The sequence below is a fragment of the Oncorhynchus mykiss genome, chromosome 30 (assembly GCF_013265735.2).
Source record: "Oncorhynchus mykiss isolate Arlee chromosome 30, USDA_OmykA_1.1, whole genome shotgun sequence".
NCBI classification, from domain to species: Eukaryota; Metazoa; Chordata; class Actinopteri; order Salmoniformes; family Salmonidae; genus Oncorhynchus; species Oncorhynchus mykiss.
Genome location: NC_050570.1, coordinates 14338971 through 14361643, shown reverse-complemented (window position 1 = coordinate 14361643; position 22673 = coordinate 14338971). Strand labels below are relative to the sequence as shown.

General features: G+C 45.1%; 1 protein-coding gene across 2 annotated transcripts in view; it reads left to right on the top strand.

The window, feature by feature from the left end:
* The first annotated feature begins 2359 nt into the window (after nucleotides 1–2359).
* Nucleotides 2360–22673, top strand: part of LOC110521389 (sodium- and chloride-dependent GABA transporter 2) — a 57404-nt gene continuing 37090 nt past the window's right edge. The window contains exons 1-2 of one of the 2 annotated variants that reach the window (XM_021598919.2): nucleotides 2360–2466; nucleotides 19139–19339. In XM_021598919.2, the coding sequence (XP_021454594.1) occupies nucleotides 2460–2466; nucleotides 19139–19339 (208 nt within the window). In that variant the 5' untranslated portion in view covers nucleotides 2360–2459. Of the gene's footprint in view, nucleotides 2467–11160; nucleotides 11360–19138; nucleotides 19340–22673 lie in introns of those variants that run through there. The other variant, XM_021598918.2, reaches the window with a different exon arrangement.

The window sequence follows — 22673 nt, the reverse complement described above, 5'->3', positions numbered from 1 at the left end:
AAAGCAGGAAGTAAAAGCAGGAAGTAAAAGTAGGCAGAGTACCCATCAATCTGTGCTGTGATTTGTTGAAACAACTCAAATAACATTGCAAAAAAATACATTCCATTGCATTCCATTCCACGTCAGTTGGCATCATTTGAATGAACATTCTACATTACCATAGAAATTATGCATAACAATACTAGAAAGCCATTGTGAGTGTACCCAAGAGTTTACCAGTCAAATTGCCAGGGTTAGAGGTTCCAAGCCTGTTCTATTCATTCTTATTTCTATGGGTTAACTCTGAAGATAAAAAAAAAGATCCAATCAGGATTTTTCTTTGGTGGTCTATGGGGGAAAAAAATCTAGCTAGCTAAGTCAGTAATTGGCTAGGCCCTCATAATTTAGACAGAAGGCATCTGACATTCAACTGTATTAGTGCAGAATGTTGGAGTGACAGGGAAATCAACCAATCACATTTTGACTTGGGGTGATGGGTGAGACTGTTTTTAGAATATTTTTGCAGCGCTCTTGCTGTTAGCTATCTCTTTGAAGAAAATATTTGTGAAACATTGTTGCATTTAAACTTTAGATCACCAGTTCCTTTGTGTGCTGAAAGTGATAAAATATGTTTACAATTGGAAGTAATAGTTGAAAGGACAGCGACTGTAATTGGCATATTGTTAAAAGCAACCCATTCATAAGCTAGTTGGCACCAGTCATTACAAAAACACAACCATTAAGCATTTCCAATTGGAATTAAGGTAGCAGGTTAGGAGACAGTTGGGAAAAATGTTATGGTTAACGACAATGCTCTCCTAACCTGCTACAAAATTCACTTTGTATCGAAGTGGCGTGAAAAGAGGGTGTCCCAGTTGTTTAGGCAGTTATTGTTGCTTGTTGCATTATTCCGTGACTGGTACGTGAGTGACAGACAGCCCGATGACTGCCTCAGGCATTCATTCTTATTTCTATGGGCGTTTGCCCAAGGCCTGTTTTCATTCATTCATGATGTCGTCAAAAAGCATTGCTACTTCTGCATTAGTGCTAGATATTATTTTGTGCGCATTAAGTGATGATGCTTCTGTTATCTTTCTTGATTTTAGATTTTGAAGTTTGACATTTTGTAAGATTTTTTCATCATCATGGATGGTTAGTTCTTGCATACATAGCACTGCATATGAATTTGAGAGGGGTTACATTTCTCTGGCCCCTTCCCTCAGCTGTTTACCAAAAACAGTGGAGGGGTGTCTGCTTTGTTAATGTTTGAACTGCATATTTGGGCTTTGATACAGTCATTTTGACAGTAACAAAAGGCCACCAGGGGGCTCTATTTGACAATGAATGAAAACCTATGACTAGAAATGCTGATTATCCCATCACTACTTTGCCACTAAAAACTGTGCCTTAGTTGTATTTAACACATTTAGCAAATAATTACAATAATCAGAGACTGCAGAAGTATCCCTAGTTTTAGTTATAAGAATAGTCTTAGGTATAATACTAGTCTTAGGTATAATACTAGTCTTAGTTATAAGAATAGTCTTAGGTATAATACTAGTCTTAGGTATAACACTAGTCTTAGGTATAATACTAGTCTTAGGTATAATACTAGTCTTAGGTATAATACTAGTCTTAGTTATAACACCAGTCTTAGGTATAATACTAGTCTTAGGTATAATACTAGTCTTAGGTATAATACTAGTCTTAGTTATAACACCAGTCTTAGGTATAATACTAGTCTTAGTTATAACACCAGTCTTAGGTATAATACTAGTCTTAGTTATAATAATAGTCTTAGGTATAACACTAGTCTTAGGTATAACACTAGTCTTAGGTATAATACTAGTCTTAGGTATAATACTAGTCTTAGTTATAACACCAGTCTTAGGTATAATACTAGTCTTAGTTATAACACCAGTCTTAGGTATAATACTAGTCTTAGGTATAATACTAGTCTTAGGTATAACACTAATCTTAGGTATAATACTAGTCTTAGTTATAACACTAGTCTTAAGTATAACACTAGTCTTAGGTATAATACTAGTCTTAGGTATAACACTATTCTTAAGTATAACACTAGTCTCATAACATTGTTATTCGGCCACATCGCAGCCCCTACTGTTTGTGCTGCAGACCAATAAATGCACTTCAAGTTGACTTCTGAGTGAAAACTCTGGTGTAGTGTCACTCTCTTGATATATCAGTAGATATCTGGCTGTACAGATTCATGCAATTCTGTAAGGAGATGGGAGTGTATCAGCACAACCGGTTTAGTGTGAGAGAGTCGATTGTAAGCATAACATAACCTGACATAGATAGGTATGAATCTTATCTTCCACTTAAATCGTATTTCACTTAATCATTCACTGACGTCAATGGGAGTACAAATTCAGTTGACAATCTGGTTCGCCAAAGATCATAGGTGTTGAACTGTCCCTCAAAACAGTTTTGGAATCTTTACCCCATCCTGCCTTATCATGTTGGGTAAGTCAATGCAGGTGTTACGTCAATGCAAACATTTGACAGTCTCTGTGCCTTAAATGGCCCTATATGTTGGTTGTTTGTTTTTCAAGTTGACTCAGTTGATGCTGATGCTGAGCAGTGTCATGCTATCTGAATGTTTGTAACTATGTTTGTTCTATTACCCTACCGTTCAAAAGTTTGGGGTCACTTAGAAATGTCCTTGTTTTTGAAAGAAAAGCACATTTTTTGTCCATTAAAATAACATTGAATTGATCAGAAATTTTGTTTGCATTGTTAATGTTGGAATTGACTATTGTAGCTGGAAGCGGCAGATTTTTAATGGAATATGTACATAGGCATACAGAGGCCCATTATCAGCAACCATGTTCCAATGGCACGTTGTGTTAGCTAATCCAAGTTGATCATTTTATAAGGCTAATTGATCATTAGAAAACCATTTTGCAATTATGTTAGCACAGTTGAAAACTGTTGTTCTGATTAAAGAAGCAATAAAACTGGCCTTTAGACTAGTTGAGTATCTGGAACAACAGCATTGTGGGTTCGATTACAGGCTCAAAATGGCCTGAAACAAAAAACTTTCATTCCGAAACTCGTCAGTCTATTCTTGTTGTTAAGGCTATTTCATGCGAGAAATTACTAATAAACTGAAGATCTCGTACAACACTGTGTACTACTCCCTTCACAGAACAGTGCAAACTGGCCCTAACCAGAATAGAAAGAGGAGTGGGAGGCCCCAGTGTACAACTGAACAAGAGGACAAGTACATTAGAGTGTCTAGTTTGAGAAACAGACGCCTCACAAGTCCTCAACTGGCAGCTTCATTAAATAGTACCCGCAAAACACCAGTCTCAACGTCAACAGTGAAGAGGTGACTCCGGGATGCTGGCCTTCTAGGCAGAGTTCCTCTGTCCAGTATCTGTGCTCTTTTACCCATCTTCATTTTTTATTTTTACTGGCCACTCTGAGATATAGCTTTTTCTTTGCAACTCTGCCTAGAAGGCCAGCATCCTGGAGTTGCCTCTTCACTGTTGACGTTGAGACTGGTGTTTTGCGGGTACTATTTCTTGAAGCTGCCAGTTGAGGACTTGAGAGGCGTCTGTTACTCAAACTGGACACTCTAATGTACTTGTTCTCTTGCTCAGTTGTGCACCGGGGCCTCCCACTCCTATTCTGGTTAGAGCCAGTTTGCGTTGTACGAGATCCTCAGTTTCTTGGCAATTTCTCGCATGGAATAACCTTAATTTCTCAGAACAAGAATAGACTGACGAGTTTCAGAAGAAAGGTCTTTGTTTCTGGCAATTTTGAGCCTGTAATCGAACCCACAAATGCTGTTGCTCCAAATACTCAACTGGTCTAAAGAAGGCCGGTTTTATTGTTTCTTTAATCAGCACAACAGTTTTCAGCTGTGCTAACATAATTGCAAAAGGGTTTTCTAATGATCAATTAGCCTTTTAAAATGATAAACTTGGATTAGCTAACACAACGTGCCATTGGAACACAGGACTGATGGTTGCTGATATTGGGCCTCTGTACGTCTATGTACGCACATATTCCTTTAAAAATCTGCTGTTTTTTAATGTTATTTTAATGGATAAAACATTAGCTTTTCTTTCCAAAACAAGGACATTTCTAAGTGACTCCAAACTTTTGAACAGCAGTGTATGTCTGTATTGATAGTTCTTCTGTTATCTCTATTGTTATAATAGTCTGTTATGTCTATTGTTATGATAGTCTGTTATGTCTATTGTTATAATAGTCTGTTATGTCTATTGTTATGATAGTCTGTTATGTCTATTGTTATAATAGTCTGTTATCTCTATTGTTATGATAGTCTGTTATGTCTATTGTTATGATCGTCTGTTATGTCTATTGTTATAATAGTCTGTTATGTCTATTGTTATAATAGTCTGTTATGTCTGTTGTTATGATAGTCTGTTATGTCTATTGTTATGATCGTCTGTTATGTCTGTTGTTATAATAGTCTGTTATGTCTATTGTTATAATAGTCTGTTATGTCTATTGTTATAATAGTCTGTTATCTCTATTGTTATAATAGTCTGTTATGTCTATTGTTATGATAGTCTGTTATATCTATTGTTATAAAAGTCTGTAATGTCTGTTGTTATGATAGTCTGTTAAGTCTGATTTTTGTTGTAGGTGAGATGAGGTGAATGTCAGGTCTTTCTCACTTGATTGGTTAAAGGGATTTGGGCCGGATTCAATCAAATCTATCATAGCAATGTTTACGCAGTGTCTTTGTGTACAAAACAGCTGCCACCCACACCACGCACACTTTATTCTAAACACTGGAAGCACCTGTGAGAGGACTACTGCCTAGCCTCGCAAGCCGCCTGATCTCCCGAGCTTATACAACCCAAAACCACTTGGTTTCACAACAGAAAAATATATGTTTAATGACCATAACCACTCGTCTGAGTGCTGGTATGCTTCTGCTCTCTTGCCAACTTCTTATGGAATTGTCATGCTAAACATGTAACAATGAGTGACAAGGAGTTGGCAAGAAAGCAGAAAGAGACTGGCACTCAGGGCAGGCTACATAACCACTAGCTTAACCGTTACCAATCAATGTGTAACTGACACTCTGAATAAGCTATAGATCCCTCAAACTCAACTCTTGACCTCAAAGCCAGTTCCTCTGCATTCTTTCATTGTTCCCCTCTAATTAGGGACTGATTTAGACTGGGTGCAATTAACTATCACGTAGGACAGAGAACCAGCAGGCTGCAGACCTTGTCGGGCAGGGTTTCCCAAACTAGGGATGTGGGGTCGCCTGGTTTGAAAAAGGGGTTGTGAGAGAAAATGTGCGCTTAGTTCATAGAACTGGGGATAGGTCAGTAACCTCCGGTAGCCGCTAGACGTGGTTGTTATAAACAGAGCGCAGTTTCTGTTTTCTTCCTTCAAATGTGGATCTTTTCAATGGTTAAAGCTAAAAAATATTATGACCCCATCACTGAAAGATAAGACTCTCAGGAACACGTGTATACGTACTGTTTCCCTCTACTATGCCAACAAACCGTTGGAACCTATTGGGCAAGACCAGGCACTAAATCAGACTGGGGGGAAAAGATTATCAAAGATTCACTATATATGCATAATCATGACCTCTTGGTGCAACAAACTAGTTAAAGTAAGATAAAGCAGGGCTCTATGGGAATCTTTCTGAGCAAACCTTCCAACTGTGTCTCACAGTCAGACTACAGATCAGGCCTAAACTGCCTTCCTTCACGACAGGAGACCTGGAGCCGCATGCTTAAACCTCCTAATGAACAGCATGGTTGTTATGAACAGGACAGGCTGATTGTAACAAGGAAAGACAGGGCAGCGTCTTCAGCCTGGCGGACAGACACAGAGTCCCAAATAGCACCCTATTCCCTATATAGTGCCAAATAGCACCCTATTACCTAGTCCCAAATAGCACCCTATTCTCTATATAGTGCACTACTTTTGACCGGAGCCCTGTGGGCCCTCGTCAAAAGTAGTGCACTGCATAGGGAATACGGTGTAATTTTGAGACTCCGATCAGCGACCTGTGGCAGTACAGTGAAGAACAGCAGGAAACTAACTAAAATGGGGGAGGATGAAGGGAAATACAATTCATTGTTGTTGGACCGTTTTTTACTCTTTATGTTGTTTTAGACCGGTGGAAATCATCAAGTGTGACAATTATTTTGGACAAGGTCTTGGACCATTTTTTAAAGAATGGAATGTGTGGGCAATTAATGAAGCTTTCCTCGTAAACAGGACTGAACTATGATGACCTGAAGCAGTTGTTTTTGCTTTGATTTTGCAAATCTAGGCCTGACACTGTCTTGACTCCCTTTATCATGTGTAAGTCGACCTTCAAAACATATTATACGACCTGATCATGTGCACTTGAGGAAGTAGATGGATTATGTTGATATCATGGTCATTCTATATTTGATAGATCTGGGCATACCTATGGTTTGAAGGTGGGTAAGCGTAGGACATGAAACCACCTTGTCCAACCGACAATGCTTGTCACGTTCTGACCTCTATTTCCTTTGTTTTTGTATTTATTTAGTATGGTCAGGGCGTGAGTTGGGTGGGCAGTCTATGTTTGTTTTTCTATGTTTTGGTCTAGTTCTATGTTCGGCCTGATATGGTTCTCAATCAGAGGCAGGTGTTCGTCATTGTCTCTGATTGGGAACCATATTTAGGTAGCCTGGGTTTCACTGTGTGTTTGTGGGTGATTGTTCCTGTCACTGTGTTTGTTTGTCACAGGATAGGACTGTTTTGCGTTTGCACATTTCTTGTTTTTGTTAGTTTGTTCATGTGTATTGAGTTATTAAAACATGAATAACCACCACGCTGCGCTTTGGTCCGCTTCTCTTCCTCCTACAGACGAACGCCCTTACAGAATCACCCACCTACCAAGGACCAAGCGGCGTGGTAAACAGAGGCAGCAGCAACAGCAGCAGCAGGAGAAGCGACTGGTGCAGCAGGAGCAACAGCAGCAGCAGCAAAGGCAGCAGCAGCAGGAGCAGCAGCAGCTACAGTGGGAGAGGCTGCACCACCTGGAGAAATGGACATGGGAGGAAGAACTGGACGGGAAAGGACCCTGGGCAGAGCCAGGAGAATATTGCCGCCCCAAGGCCGAGCTGGAGGCAGCAAAAGCAGAGAGGCGGCATTATGAGGAACTAGCACGGCAGAGCGGATGGAAGCCCGAGAGTCACCCCCAAAAATTTCTTGGGGGGGGGCACAGGGGGAGTGTGGCAGAGTCAGGAGTCAGACCTGAGCCAACTCCCCCCGTTTATCGTGAGGAGCCAAGGAGGAGCTCAGAACCAGAGCTGGTGTTGGAGGTGAGCGAAGCAGAGACTGTGAAGGAGTTAATGGGGAGATTGGAGGAGAGTGATATGAGGGACTTGCTGGTTTGGTGCATGAGGCACGACATTCGCCCGACGGAGCGTGTCAGGGATTTAATGGCACCGGGGTCAGCTCTCCATACTCATCCTGAGGTGCGTGCGAGGGGTCTGGTGAAGACTGTGCCAGCCTCACGCACCAGGCCTCCTGTGCATCTCCCTAGCCTTGCACGTCCTGTGCCATCTCAGCACTACAGTGCTCATAGCAGTGCTAACTGTGGCGGGCGTGGTGCTGGTCAGGCACCGTGTTATGCAGTTGTGCGCACGGTGTCCCCAGTACGCGTGCTTAGCCCGGTGCGCTACATCCCAGCTCCCCACATCTGCCGGGCTAGGGTGAGGATCCAGCCAGGGCGGTTGGTGCCAGCCCTGCTCTCAAGATCTCCAGTACGCCTTCACGGTCCGGTCTATCCGTCACCACCTCCACGCACCAGCCCTCCGGTGGCAGCCCCCCGTACCAGGCTGTCTCTCCGGCCCATCCGTCCAGAGCCTTCCTCCTCTCCAGCGCTGCCGGAGCCTCCCACCTGTCCGGCGCCTCTGCCGGAGCCTCTCGCCTGTCCGGCGCCGCTGCCGGAGCCTCCCGCCTGTCCGGCGCCTCTGCCGGAGCCTCCCGCCTGTCCGGCGCCTCCCGCCTGTCCGGCGCCTCCCGCCTGTCCGGCGCCTCTGCCGGAGCCTCCCGCCTGTCCGGCGCCTCTGCCGGAGCCTCCCGCCTGTCCGGCGCCTCTGCCGGAGCCTCCCGCCTGTCCGGCGCCTCTGCCGGAGCCTCCCGCCTGTCCGGCGCCTCTGCCGGAGCCTCCCGCCTGTCCGGCGCCTCTGCCGGAGCCTCCCGCCTGTCCGGCGCCTCTGCCGGAGCCTCCCGCCTGTCCGGCGCCTCTGCCGGAGCCTCCCGCCTGTCCGGCGCCTCTGCCGGAGCCTCCCGCCTGTCCGGCGCCGCTGCCGGAGTCTCCCGCCTCTCCGGCGCTACCAGGGCCTTCCGTTTCTCCAGCGTTGCCGGAGCTTCCCGTCTGCCCAGCGCCAGCTGAGCTTCCCGTCTGCCCAGCGCCAGCTGAGCTTCCCGTCTGCCCAGCGCCAGCTGAGCTTCCCGTCTGCCCAGCGCCAGCTGAGCTTCCCGTCTGCCCAGCGCCAGCTGAGCTTCCCGTCTGCCCAGCGCCAGCTGAGCTTCCCGTCTGCCCAGCACCAGCTGAGCCTCCCGTCTGCCCAGCGCCGCCAACGCCGCCCGTCTGCCCAGCGCCGCCAGTGCCGCCCGTCTGCCCAGCGCCGCCAGTGCCGCCCGTCTGCCCAGCGCCGCCAGTGCCGCCCGTCTGCCCAGCGCCGCCAGTGCCGCCCGTCTGCCAGGAGCCGCCAGTGCCGCCCGTCTGCCAGGGGCCGCCAGTGCCGCCCGTCTGCCAGGGGCCGCCAGTGCCGCCCGTCAGCCAGGGGCCGCCAGTGCCGCCCGTCAGCCAGGGGCCGCCAGTGCCGCCAGTCAGCCAGGGGCCGCCAGTGCCGCCAGTCAGCCAGGGGCCGCCAGTGCCGCCAGTCAGCCAGGGGCCGCCAGTGCCGCCAGTCAGCCAGGGGCCGCCAGTAAGCCAGGGGCCGCCAGTGCCGCCAGTAAGCCAGGGGCCGCCAGTGCCGTCAGTCAGCCAGGGGCCGCCCGAGCAGCTGCCCCTCTGTCCAGAGCAGCTGTCGCCCCTCTGTCCCAAGCTGCTGCCGCCCCTCTGTCCCGAGCAGCTGCCCCTCTGTCCCGAGCAGCTGTCCCTCTGTCCAGAGCAGCCATCGCCCCTCTGTCCCGAGCTGCTATCGCCCCTCTGTCCCGAGCTGCTATCGCCCCTCTGTCCCGAGCTGCTATCGCCCCTTTGTCCCGAGCAGTTGTCCCTCTGTCCCGAGCAGCTGCTTCACCTCTGTCCCGAGCTGCCCCTCTGTCCCGAGCAGCCCCTCTGTCCAGTGGGGTCATTGAGAGGGGTGGTCATGGTGAGTAAGCCAGGGAGGCGGACAATAAGGCGGACTAAGACAATGGTGAAGTGGGGTCCGCGTCCCGCGCCAGAGCCGCCACCGCGGACAGACGCCCACCCAGACCCTCCCCTATAGGTCAAGGTTTTGCGGCCGGAGTCCGCACCTTTGGGGGGGGGTACTGTCACGTTCTGACCTCTATTTCCTTTGTTTTTGTATTTATTTAGTATGGTCAGGGCGTGAGTTGGGTGGGCAGTCTATGTTTGTTTTTCTATGTTTTGGTCTAGTTCTATGTTCGGCCTGATATGGTTCTCAATCAGAGGCAGGTGTTCGTCATTGTCTCTGATTGGGAACCATATTTAGGTAGCCTGGGTTTCACTGTGTGTTTGTGGGTGATTGTTCCTGTCACTGTGTTTGTTTGTCACAGGATAGGACTGTTTTGCGTTTGCACATTTCTTGTTTTTGTTAGTTTGTTCATGTGTATTGAGTTATTAAAACATGAATAACCACCACGCTGCGCTTTGGTCCGCTTCTCTTCCTCCTACAGACGAACGCCCTTACAATGCTCTCAATTGTACCTGTAGATGTATCCTGTTTAGATTATTAGGTCCTTGTATAGGGAGTCATGGTGACACAGCATACAGTTTAATGATAAGAGGAACGATCCAATGTCAAGCTACTACAAGGAGCATGCTTCAGGATAACTCTGCCAAAGGTTACAATTACTGATGAAACGCCATCCCATCCGTTTGGCAGAAAAATGTGGTGTTCGGGTAACACAATTTCATTGACAACAGTATTGGTTATGTTAGTTAAAGGTCAATGCTGTCTTCTGTAAAGCTCTATAGGGCTGTCTACTGGTCATTATCGCCACTGAGGATCTGTTGCAAATCATTTACAATGCACAGGACCTCTATGCCTACAGTATGAACTAGATGCAGTTTGGTGGTGGAAGGGTTGAGCTACCCCCCCCCATACAATGTAAAGCACTGGGAGTAATCGTTAGCATAATTAAAGATGTAGATTATAAATGTAGTCAAATCTATTATGCAGATAGGTCATTTGTTTTCACATGGGGTTAATTCCTGGAAAGCTAGATAGTTATCTGGCAAAGCCAAGCTGTATCTCTAATTTACGGTCGCTCCAAGACCCTGAATACAAGTACAACTAAGTCAAACAACTGCAGGTTGAGGGAAAGCAAACTTCTGTCCTTGACTAGAATACTAATGCAATTTGAAAAAGAAAATGGAGGGAGGGAGAAACAAAATGCCCTCACCCCAAAAGAACCTGCAAGGCAGAAAATGCCAGAACACGTCAACCCCAGAAAAGGCCTCTGGATTGTTAAGGCCCACAACCTTCAAACAAATGCCCTGAACTGGGCCACTCTAGCCCCATGCGGTGGGAAAATGTTGTGAATGGGGTGCTGGGCCTGTGAGGAAGGGATCCGGTCTATTTTCCGGGGGATGAATCGGGGATGTGTTTGGGAGCAGGGGCTTCACTAAGCAGGAGTGATGTTTTAATTACAATCAGTCAGTGCAGACAGCTTAGAAATCTCACTTGACTGGAGGAATATATGATGGGGTTGGATAGGGCTCTTTGGGGTGCGACGGTGTATGTGTGTGCCTGCATGCATGCCTGTGTGTGTCAGTCTGTAATGTATTTAGGGAGATCTATAAGGCTGAACACAATATTGAACCCAGTCCCACCTCCCCCTCCCACTATAGACCGAGAGAGAGACCCTGGGAGAATGTGTGTTTCCAAGGTTATGCAATCGACCCACCACACAGAGAAGGCACAGACCTCTAGTGTGCTGCATTGAGTGTGTGTGTGTGTGTGGGGTGGAAGAGAGGGGATGTGTGTGGGGGTTTCTGAATGGAACTAGAGGAAGGGGGGCTAGAAGAGGGTGCAGAGAAAAGTTGACGAGAAGCTCATTGAAGGCTGAACTAAAGTTTGGAGTTACAGAGATCCCCGCCCCTCCATGCACATTATATAGTGCAACCTGGACACCAACAGGCTAATATCTGGCTAACCATTCAAACCATAAGGCTGTCTTTACATCACTATGAAAGGTGAGTACGCACTGGGTGAAAAAAAATATGCTTACTTTTCCATGCATCTGTACTAGTGAAATCATCATACACAATTACAGTGGCATATTTCCTGCTTCAGTTTGAGCATGAGTTTGCACTCTTCTAAAAATAACTTTTTGTTGAATGGTTAAGTTTGATGAATATTCAGTGAGTATTGTTGAATCCTAGATGTTGGCTCTGCGCCATGCTTGGTTTGTCTTTATGAAGATATCCCATCTGGCCTGATGATGCTTCCTTATTGAGACATTTGGGACCCATTATTTGGCACTTTTTTGATTGTGTAATAATGAAAACTGTCACTGAGGTTAGGAATGGTCTAGATGTTGATCTATTGAGAGGAGCTAATGTCCATGGATCTTATCCAGTCTTTATGACATGCAAGTCATGGATATACTTTAAGAAGGTTGATAAGTCATGGATATCCTTTAAGAAGGTTGACAAGTCATGGATATACTTTAAGAAGGTAAGGTTGACAAGTCGTCTGTTGTTGACAACCTTTGGTGATGAGGTCCATAATCACTCTGTTGACAGGTTGCTTAACAAACGTGTGCAGATTCAGTTGGATCGATACAAATGCATTGAACATCTAAACCAATTTAAATGCAATGTGTTACTGTATCATTAGAAACAATACCAACTGCCCTGGTTAACCTTGGCTAATGAATAACATAAGAATCATGCATGACTTGCCTTGCCCTTTTGTCTTTAGAGTTAAATGTATAGTGGGTTGGGTTATGTTCCATTTGTTTATGCACCCTACATAAGGAGCTGTTATGTCACCCTACATAAGGAGCTGTTATGTCACCCTACATAAGGAGATGTTATGTCACCCTACATAAGGATCTGTTATGATACCCTCTATAAGGAGCTGTTATGTCACCGTACATAAGGAGCTGCTATAGCACCCTACATAAGGAGCTGTTATGTTACCCTTTATACACCCTTTATATAGTATGACACCAGCTTTTAGATTATTTGTTATGGATCCATGCCATGCTTGTGAAGACGTTTGTGCTATATAAAACATTTATAAGTTATAGTTAGTTTGAAGTGGGACCGTCACCTCAACTCCATTATGCAATTACAAAATAATTACTAAACTACTGTAGTATGTAAGTCCATGTTAATGCAATATTGTTGCTAGAGTTACTGAATCAATTCTAAACATGAATACAGTGAGATCATCCATATGTAATGTGTTACCATGATAGATGCAGCCAGAGCCACAGGAGAAGTCATTCCTACTTTATGTTGGCTATACTTAGCTGATGCAGGTGTCTGGATAATGGGACCGGTCTAGAATATTATTGTTTTTTCTGTCAGACGGACAAAGTGAGGGGCATACAAATAGATCGAGTACAGTAATAGTTTTTAATATACATTTCTGGTTCTTAAAACATTCAGCTTTTTTTGTTTTGTTAAACGTGGCCCTACAGTAGCAACCCAGCAGATCTGATCCTGTGGTGGAAATCAATGTCATTGTTTACATTTTCACTGGGAGTTTTCACTCAGTTGTGTCCTTAACTCATCCAGGACCTTCTGCCTTGTACATTCTGACCACAATCAGTATGATGGGTTTTCACCCAGATCCAAGTGTTGACTTGACTTATCTCAGACAAACAAAGAGACTCAGATATTGGAGAATTTAAACATGTACGTACAGTATCACACTCAGTCTTAATGTAAACATCATTTCAGACAGATGTGTTGAATCATTTGATCAGTGATGTTCATTTATCTAACATTTTTATAATTTCGTAACGTGTTTGGTAATGGGTTGCATAATTCAAATCCAATACACCTGCCAGGCAATCTGAAAGTGGTTCATTCTTCTACTATGTTGGAATATGTCAGGTAACTGTGATCATGCTTTGCATTTTCCACTGTACTGATGTTGACAGTTAACGTATGCATTAACCTGATGTTTGGAGACCTTACAGTCTGTCATCTGTCAGCGTGTCTAGAACTGATTGACCACTTAAATCTTTTGTCTTGCCCATTCACCCTCTGAATGGCACACATACACAATCCATGTCTCAATATTCTCAAGGCTTAAAAATCCTTCTTTGACCTGCCACCTCCCCTTCATCTACACTGATTGTTCCCAATATGTTGTACACAGTGTTTTTAATGCAGTCATAGCATTGCCTCTGTGCATCTTCATTAAGAGATGTCCTAACATAATAATACTCAGTCAATCAGTTCTAGACACGCTGACAGATGACAGACTGTAAGATCTCCAAACATCGGGTTAATGCATACGTTAACTGTCAATGTCAGTACAGTGGAAAATGCAAAGCATGATCACAGTTACCTGACATATTCCAACATACTAGAAGAATGAAGCACTTTCAGATTGCTGAACGGGGTATGATTGTAGGTGCAAGGCGGACAGGTTTGAATGTGTCAAGAACTGCAAAGCTGTTGGGTTTTTCACGCTCGACAGTTTCCCATGTGTGTCAAGAATGGTCCACCACCCAAAGAACATCCAACTAACTTGATACAATTGTGGGAAGCATTGGAGTCAACATGGGCCAGCATCCCTGTAGAACGCTTTCGACACCTTGTAGAATTCATGCCCTGATGAATTGAGGCTGTTCTGAGCGAAAAAGAGGGTGCAACTCAATATTAGGAAGGTGTTCCTAATGTTTTGTACACTCAATGTATATCAGTTGGTGGTTCAAACCACCTACAACCAATGTAGGGTTAAATGATGTTAATACGAGCTAGAGCAGGATCTCATCACTGGTGGGTGTGATGACATGCTGTAACATCCTCAGACAAGTTTATGAACATCTAGTTCCACAATTCAAATACTTTTCTGTTTTGTGTGTCAACGGAGCGTATCGTACGGAGCTTTGTGGCATACCTATGCCCCCTAGGCAAAAACTGTGATGAAAATAGGCTTGTCATAAATAATGGTGATTCAGGTTGGAGCCACCATCAATCCACACCTGCAGTAGGAACAGCACGTGATTAAACAGACATGAACACACACGCATTCAAACCCACACATAGATTCTCACACATAGGAACACAACATGAACACAAACACATACGTGCACTGTCAAATAATAACCCTGGTGTTTTCTGGGAAAAGAGTAGAAATAGTGATATCCCCTGACTATCCATACATTTTTAAAACAAGAAAATTCTGCCGTCTGGTTTGCTTAATATAAGGAATTTGAAAGTATTTATACTTTTACTTTTGATGCTTAAATATATTTGATCACTTACATTTACTTTAGACACTGAAATAGGTTTAAAACGAAATACTTTGAAACTTTTGCTCAAGTAGTATTTTACTGGTGGACATTCACTTTTACTTGAGTCATTTTCTATTAAGGTATCTTTACTTTTACTCAAGTATGACAACTGGGTACTTTTTCCACCACTGGTAGTCAGAAAGAGTGATATCCAGTATTCAGACAGAAAGAGTGATATCCATTAGGCTGACAGAAAGAGTGATATCTAGTAGTTAGACAGAAAGAGTAGAAAGAGTGCTACCCAGAAGGCTGCCAGTAAGAGTGATATCCAGTAGGCTGACAGAAAGAGTGATATCCAGTAGTCTGATAGAAAGAGTGATATCCAGTAGGCTGACAGAAAGAGTGATACCCATAGGCTGACAGAAAGAGTGATATCCAGTAGGCTGACAGAAAGAGTGATACCCAGTAGGCTGACAGAAAGAGTGATATCCAGTAGGCTGACAGAAAGAGTGATATCCAGTAGGCTGACAGAGTGATATCCAGTAGGCTGACAGAAAGAGTGATATCCAGTAGGCTGACAGAAAGAGTGATATCCATTAGGCTGACAGAAAGAGTGATACCCATAGGCTGACAGAAAGAGTGATATCCAGTAGGCTGACAGAAAGAGTGATACCCAGTAGGCTAACAGAAAGAGTGATATCCAGTAGTCTGACAGAAAGAGTGATATCCAGTAGGCTGACAGAAAGAGTGATATCCAGTAGGCTGACAGAAAGAGTGATACCCAGTAGGCTGACAGAAAGAGTCATATCCAGTAGGCAGACAGAAAGAGTGATATCCAGTAGGCTGACCGAAAGAGTGATATCCAGTAGGCTGACAGAAAGAGTGATATCCATTAGGCTGACAGAAAGAGTGATACCCATAGGCTGACAGAAAGAGTGATATCCAGTAGGCTGACAGAAAGAGTGATACCCAGTAGACTAACAGAAAGAGTTATATCCAGTAGGCTGACAGAAAGAGTGATATCCAGTAGGCTGACAGAAAGAGTGATACCCAGTAGGCTGACAGTAAGAGTGATATCCAGTAAGCTGACAGAAAGAGTGATATCCAGTAGGCTGACAGAAAGAGTGATATCCATTAGGCTGACAGAAAGAGTGATACCCATAGGCTGACAGAAAGAGTGATATCCAGTAGGCTGACAGAAAGAGTGATACACAGTAGGCTGACAGAAAGAGTGATATCCAGTAGGCTGACAGAAAGAGTGATATCCAGTAGGCTGACAGAAAGAGTGATATCCAGTAGGCTGACAGAGAGAGTGATACCCAGTAGGCTGACAGAAAGAGTGATATCCAGTAGGCTGACAGAAATAGTGATATCCAGTGGGCTGACAGAGAGATTGATATCCAGTATGCTGACAGAGAGATTGATATCCAGAAGGCTGACAGAAATAGTGATATCCAGTAGGCTGACAGAAATAGTGATATCCAGTGGGCTGACAGAGAGATTGATATCCAGAAGGCTGACAGAAAGAGTGATATCCAGTAGATTGACAGAAAGAGGGATATCCAGTAGGCTGACAGAAAGAGTGATATCCAGTAGGCTGACAGAAAGAGTGATATCCAGTAGGCTGACAGAAAGAGTGATATCCAGTAGGCTGACAGAAAGAGTGATACCCATAGGCTGACAGAAAGAGTGATATCCAGTAGGCTGACAGAAAGAGTGATACCCAGTAGGCTGACAAAAAGAGTGATATCCAGTAGGCTGACAGAAAGAGTGCTATCCAGTAGGCTGACAGAGTGATATCCAGTAGGCTGACAGAGAGAGTGATATCCAGTAGGCTGACAGAAAGAGTGATATCCAGTAGGCTGGCAGAAATAGTGATATCCAGTGGGCTGACAGAGAGAGTGATACCCAGAAGGCTGACAGAAAGAGTGATATCCATTAGGCTGACAGAAAGAGTGATATCCAGTAGAATGACTGAGAGCGTGAAATCCAGTAGGCTGACAGAGTGATACCCAGTAGGCTGACAGAAAGAGTGATATCCAGTAGGCTGACAGAAAGAGTGAAATCCAGTAGGCTGCCAGAGTGATATCCTGTAGGCTGACAGAAAGAGTGATATCCAGTAGGCTGACAGAGTGATATCCAGTAGGCTGACAGAAAGAGTGATATCCAGTAGGCTGCCAGTAAGAGTGATATCCAGTAGGCTGACAGAAAGAGTGATATCCAGTAGGCTGACAGAAAGAGTGATATCCAGTAGGCTGACAGAAAGAGTGATACCCATAGGCTGACAGAAAGATTTATATCCAGTAGGCTGACAGAGAGATTGATATCCAGAAGGCTGACAGAAAGAGTGATATCCAGTAGAATGACAGAGAGGGTGAAATCCAGTAGGCTGACAGAAAGAGTGATATCCAGTAGGCTACCCACTGTAGTCAGTCAGTGAGTCTGTTGAAGTGCAGTCTTTTATGAGAGAGGTGAATGCTGGCCCAGTGACTTGGCTTGAGACTTTATGAGAGAGGTGAATGCTGGCCCAGTGGCTTTGCGTGAGGCTTTATGAGAGAGGTGAATGCTTGGCTTGAGGCTTGGCGTGCTCAGTTCTCCTCAGTCTTGGCCTTCATTTCAGACAGCCCCCTAGCTTCTGTATAAACACCTATCTGCAAAGCAGCTGTCCTGTTACTAGAAATGAGGCAAATATTTATTCTCACCTAGTAAAAAAAAAAATTGGGGCCAGCGTCCCTGGACTGGAGTCTGGAGAGGTCTCAGTGTGGAGGAATTTGGCTTGTGGGTCATGCTGCTCCCGTGGCCCATATTGAGCCTGTGAAAAACCAAGGTAAAGTGTGATCAGGCTCCCTGGCAGCCTGGAGATCTCCTCTCTATGCCATCCCAGCAGCACAAAGAAGCCCCTTGCCAATAAGAGGCTCCAGTCCTTTATGATGCCAAGCCTTCATTCCCACCAAATACCTTCTGAAAACAAGGGGCTCTATTTTTACCGCTGGCCACAATTTGGCCCAGGCTCAGAAGATGTTGGCTCATCTCTCCCCTCCATCCCATCCACCCTGCCCTGCTCTGCCAGTGATAGGCTGAGCTAAGAGCACATTCCCAAAGCTTATGGCACAGCGGGGTTGCCATCTCTCCTATTGTTGCAGACCTAAATTCAACTCTCTCTGCCGAGAAAACAGCCATCTTATTAGACCCAGGAGAGCCAGGTCAGAATGGCCCTGGTGTTTTGGGTTAAGGGGGAGGACTCTTGGAACAGTCCTCTCCCGCAGGCCGAACGTTAATTTGTTTTGTTTGATCTGTGACGGGAGGGGCTACTGGACTAACCAAGTTGAGAGAGGGAGACAGGGGGGTCAGAGAGAGATAGAGTGAGGGAGAGAGAGAGCGAGAGGGAAGAAGAGAGAAAGGGAGAGAGGGAGTGAAAGAGAAAGAAACAGAGAGGGAGAGGGAGGGGAGGGTGATGAGAGGCCTTGTTAATGAGATATGACAGCAGTGAGCACGGTTAGTGAGCTGTCTGTTTCCTCTTTCAGCATCACTGGACCTAAACACAGTCCGGCCATGAGTTGTGAAGCTCAAAGAAGCCGTCATGTAAGACCCAATTTTCAGTGACTGGACCCCTTCTAGACAGGGAGGGACAGAGTGTACAAAACATTAAGAACACCTTCCTAATATTGAGTTGCACAGGGATGCTGGCCCATGTTGACTCCAATGCTTCCCACAGTTGTGTCAAGTTGGCTGAATGTTCTTTGGATGTTGGACCATTCTTGATACACACAGGAAACTGTTGAGTGTGAAAAACCCAACAGTGTTGCAGTTCTTGACACACTCAAACCCACACTCAAACCAGTGCACCTTGCACCTACTTCCATATCACGTTCAGGCACTTACATCTTTTGTCTTGCCCATTAACCCTCTGAATGGCACACATACACAATCCATGTCTCAATATTCTGTCTAAAGGCTTAAAAATGATTCTTTAACCTGTCTCCTCCCCTTCATCTACACTGATTGAAGTTAATTTAACAGTGACATCAATAAGGGATCATAGCTTTCACCTGGATTCACCTGGTCAGTCTATGTCATGGAAAGAGCAGGTGTTCCTAATTTTTTTGTCCATGTTTGACTCTTTCTTGCTTGCGGTAAATTGTGTGTGAGAACTACAGAATGTCTTGAAATTCTTCCTTCTCTCACACCTCTTGCTGCTTGACCTTTGTTTCAAACACTCAAAGGGGATGTATGCACAACTGAAGGGCCCCTATAACCCCCATGTCCTTGAGGCTTGCACTCCTCCCATTGTTAATTTCCAGGAGATAGTCCCCAGGGAGACTTAAGGACTGTAAAGTTGTGTTTGCTTTAAGATGAGCCTGTTGATCTGGGAGTGGTGTGATAAAGGTATACAGATACTACAGGAGAAACCCCTTCCCTGCTCAATACCACTACACAGTAAATACAAGACTGTAGGCTGTGGGGTTAGCCTATATAATTATGTAAGGTAGTGTTACTCTCCCTCCTAGTGTCTCACCTCTCCTCCACTCACTCTAATGTGTTGCTTCTTCAGGCGACATGGAGAGCCTGCCCAAGATGGACCCCTCCAACGACCACAGTCGGCCCCTGGACATTGTGCCACAGAGCGATGAGAAGATGAAGGAAAGGGGTCAGTGGGGCAACAAGGTGGAGTTTGTCCTTTCTGTTGCCGGGGAGATCATAGGACTGGGAAATGTGTGGCGCTTCCCTTACCTGTGCTACAAGAACGGAGGAGGTAGGTGTTAACCTTTTACTGCATTGGGCTAAATCTAGGTCACTCAGAGTGTTTCTTGGTAGTCTTAAACACATATATTTTTAAACAAAAGTATATACACCTCACACACATGGTTATGGGCTAAAAGAAAAGAAGACACCTGTACCATGTCAGATATAGAGTTGAAATGTATTCCATGTTGAGTTTGCATCCCAATGTTACACTTTATATACATCACAGAAGACTAAAATATAACAAAACCATTTCACATAGTAAGACCAGATTTTTGGCCTTTTTTTTAAAATATATATTTTTTAATAATGTAATTATGAAAAATATTAATATCATTCCACCCATGAGGCCACTAGGTCATTTGAGTACAGGGAAGGGATACCATCGCAGTGCTCAATGACAACATGTCACATCCTTTTGTTCATATCGGTTCATAATTGTCCTTCAGTACTATTGATCAGGACAGCTGTGACTGATGTCATATCCATATCATTAAAGAAATGTAAGTTTACCTACTATATTACCTTTAACTGACCCAAAGCCTGTTGTTATGAACTTAAATAGCACTGGAGCCTTTGAGTACATTGTGTTTTAATGCTAGAAACAGTTATGAAGGGCTTCTGAGCCGCCTGCCAAGCCCAGACACATAAAACATATCAATCATGCAGTACAACTGTAGCAAACAACACACTCCTGTTTGGAATGTATTATACAGTGCCTTGCGAAAGTATTCGGCCCCCTTGAACTTTGCGACCTTTTGCCACATTTCAGGCTTCAAACATAAAGATATAAAACTGTATTTTTTTGTGAAGAATCAACAACAAGTGGGACACAATCATGAAGTGGAACAACATTTATTGGATATTTCAAACTTTTTTAACAAATCAAAAATTGAAAAATTGGGCGTGCAAAATTATTCGTCCCCCTTAAGTTAATACTTTGTAGCGCCACCTTTTGCTGCGATTACAGCTGTAAGTCGCTTGGGGTATGTCTCTATCAGTTTTGCACATCGAGAGACTGACATTTTTTCCCATTCCTCCTTGCAAAACAGCTCGAGCTCAGTGAGGTTGGATGGAGAGCATTTGTGAACAGCAGTTTTCAGTTCTTTCCACAGATTCTCGATTGGATTCAGGTCTGGACTTTGACTTGGCCATTCTAACACCTGGATATGTTTATTTTTGAACCATTCCATTGTAGATTTTGCTTTATGTTTTGGATCATTGTCTTGTTGGAAGACAAATCTCTGTCCCAGTCTCAGGTCTTTTGCAGACTCCATCAGGTTTTCTTCCAGAATGGTCCTGTATTTGGCTCCATCCATCTTCCCATCAATTTTAACCATCTTCCCTGTCCCTGCTGAAGAAAAGCAGGCCCAAACCATGATGCTGCCACCACCATGTTTGACAGTGGGGATGGTGTGTTCAGCTGTGTTGCTTTTACGCCAAACATAACGTTTTGCATTGTTGCCAAAAAGTTCAATTTTGGTTTCATCTGACCAGAGCACCTTCTTCCACATGTTTGGTGTGTCTCCCAGGTGGCTTGTGGCAAACTTTAAACGACACTTTTTTTTGGATATCTTTAAGAAATGGCTTTCTTCTTGCCACTCTTCCATAAAGGCCAGATTTGTGCAATATATGACTGATTGTTGTCCTATGGACAAAGTCTCCCACCTCAGCTGTAGATCTCTGCAGTTCATCCAGAGTGATCATGGGCCTCTTGGCTGCATCTCTGATCAGTCTTCTCCTTGTATGAGCTGAAAGTTTAGAGGGACGGCCAGGTCTTGGTAGATTTGCAGCGGTCTGATACTCCTTCCATTTCAATATTATCGCTTGCACAGTGCTCCTTGGGATGTTTGAAGCTTGGGAAATCTTTTTGTATCCAAATCCGGCTTTAAACTTCTTCACAACAGTATCTCGGACCTGCCTGGTGTGTTCCTTGTTCTTCATGATGCTCTCTGCGCTTTTAACGGACCTCTGAGACTATCACAGTGCAGGTGCATTTATACGGAGACTTGATTACACACAGGTGGATTGTATTTATCATCATTAGTCATTTAGGTCAACATTGTGTCAGGTGCGTGAATGAGGACCCAAAAGCGAATTAACAAACAGAGTTTCTTTAATGATGAACACACGTGGGCTCAGATGGACAGGTAGATTCCGACAGGACAGGACAAGGTTGCAGCAAACACGATGATAGTCTGGTTCAGGCATGAGACACACAAACAAGAATCCGACAAAGACAGGAGCAGAAACAGAGAGAGATATAGGGACCTAATCAGAGGGAAAAAGGGAACAGGTGGGAAAAGGGGTGAATGAGGTAGTCAGAGAAGACAAGGAACAGCTGGGGGAAAGAGGGACAGAAACGGTAACCTAGTACGACCAGCAGAGGGAGACAGGGTGAAAGGAAAGGACAGAAACAAGACACAACATGACAATACATGACAGTACCCCCCCACTCACCGAGCGCCTCCTGGCGCACTCGAGGAGGAAACCTGGCGGCAACGGAGGAAATCCTCGATCAGCGCACGGTCCAGCACGTCCCGAGAGGGAACCCAACTCCTCTCCTCAGGACCGTACCCCTCCCAATCTACGAGGTACTGGTGACCACGGCCCCGAGGACGCATGTCCAAAATCCTACGGACCCTGTAGATGGGTGCGCCCTCGACAAGGATGGGGGGGGGGGAAGACGAGCGGGGGCGCGAAGAACGGGCTTGATACAGGAGACATGGAAGACCGGGTGGACGCGACGAAGGTATCGCGGAAGAAGAAGTCGAACTGCGACAGGATTAATGACCCGAGAAATACGGAACGGACCAATGAACCGCGGGGTCAACTTGCGAGAAGCCGTCTTAAGGGGAAGGTTCTGAGTGGAGAGCCAAACTCTCTGACCGCGACAATATCTAGGACTCTTAGTTCTACGCTTATTAGCAGCCCTCACAGTCTGCGTCCTATAACGGCAAAGTGCAGACCTGACCCTCTTCCAGGTGCGCTCGCAACGTTGGACAAAAGCCTGAGCGGAGGGGACGCTGGACTCGGCGAACTGAGATGAGAACAGCGGAGGCTGGTACCCGAGGCTACTCTGAAAAGGAGATAGCCCGGTCGCAGACGAAGGAAGCGAGTTGTGGGCGTATTCTGCCCAGGGGAGCTGTTCTGACCAAGACGCAGGGTTGCGAAAAGAAAGACTGCGTAAGATGCGACCAATAGTCTGATTGGCCCGTTCTGCTTGACCGTTAGACTGGGGGTGAAAGCCGGAAGAGAGACTGACGGAAGCCCCAATCAAACGGCAAAACTCCCTCCAAAATTGAGACGTGAATTGCGGACCTCTGTCCGAAACGACGTCTGAC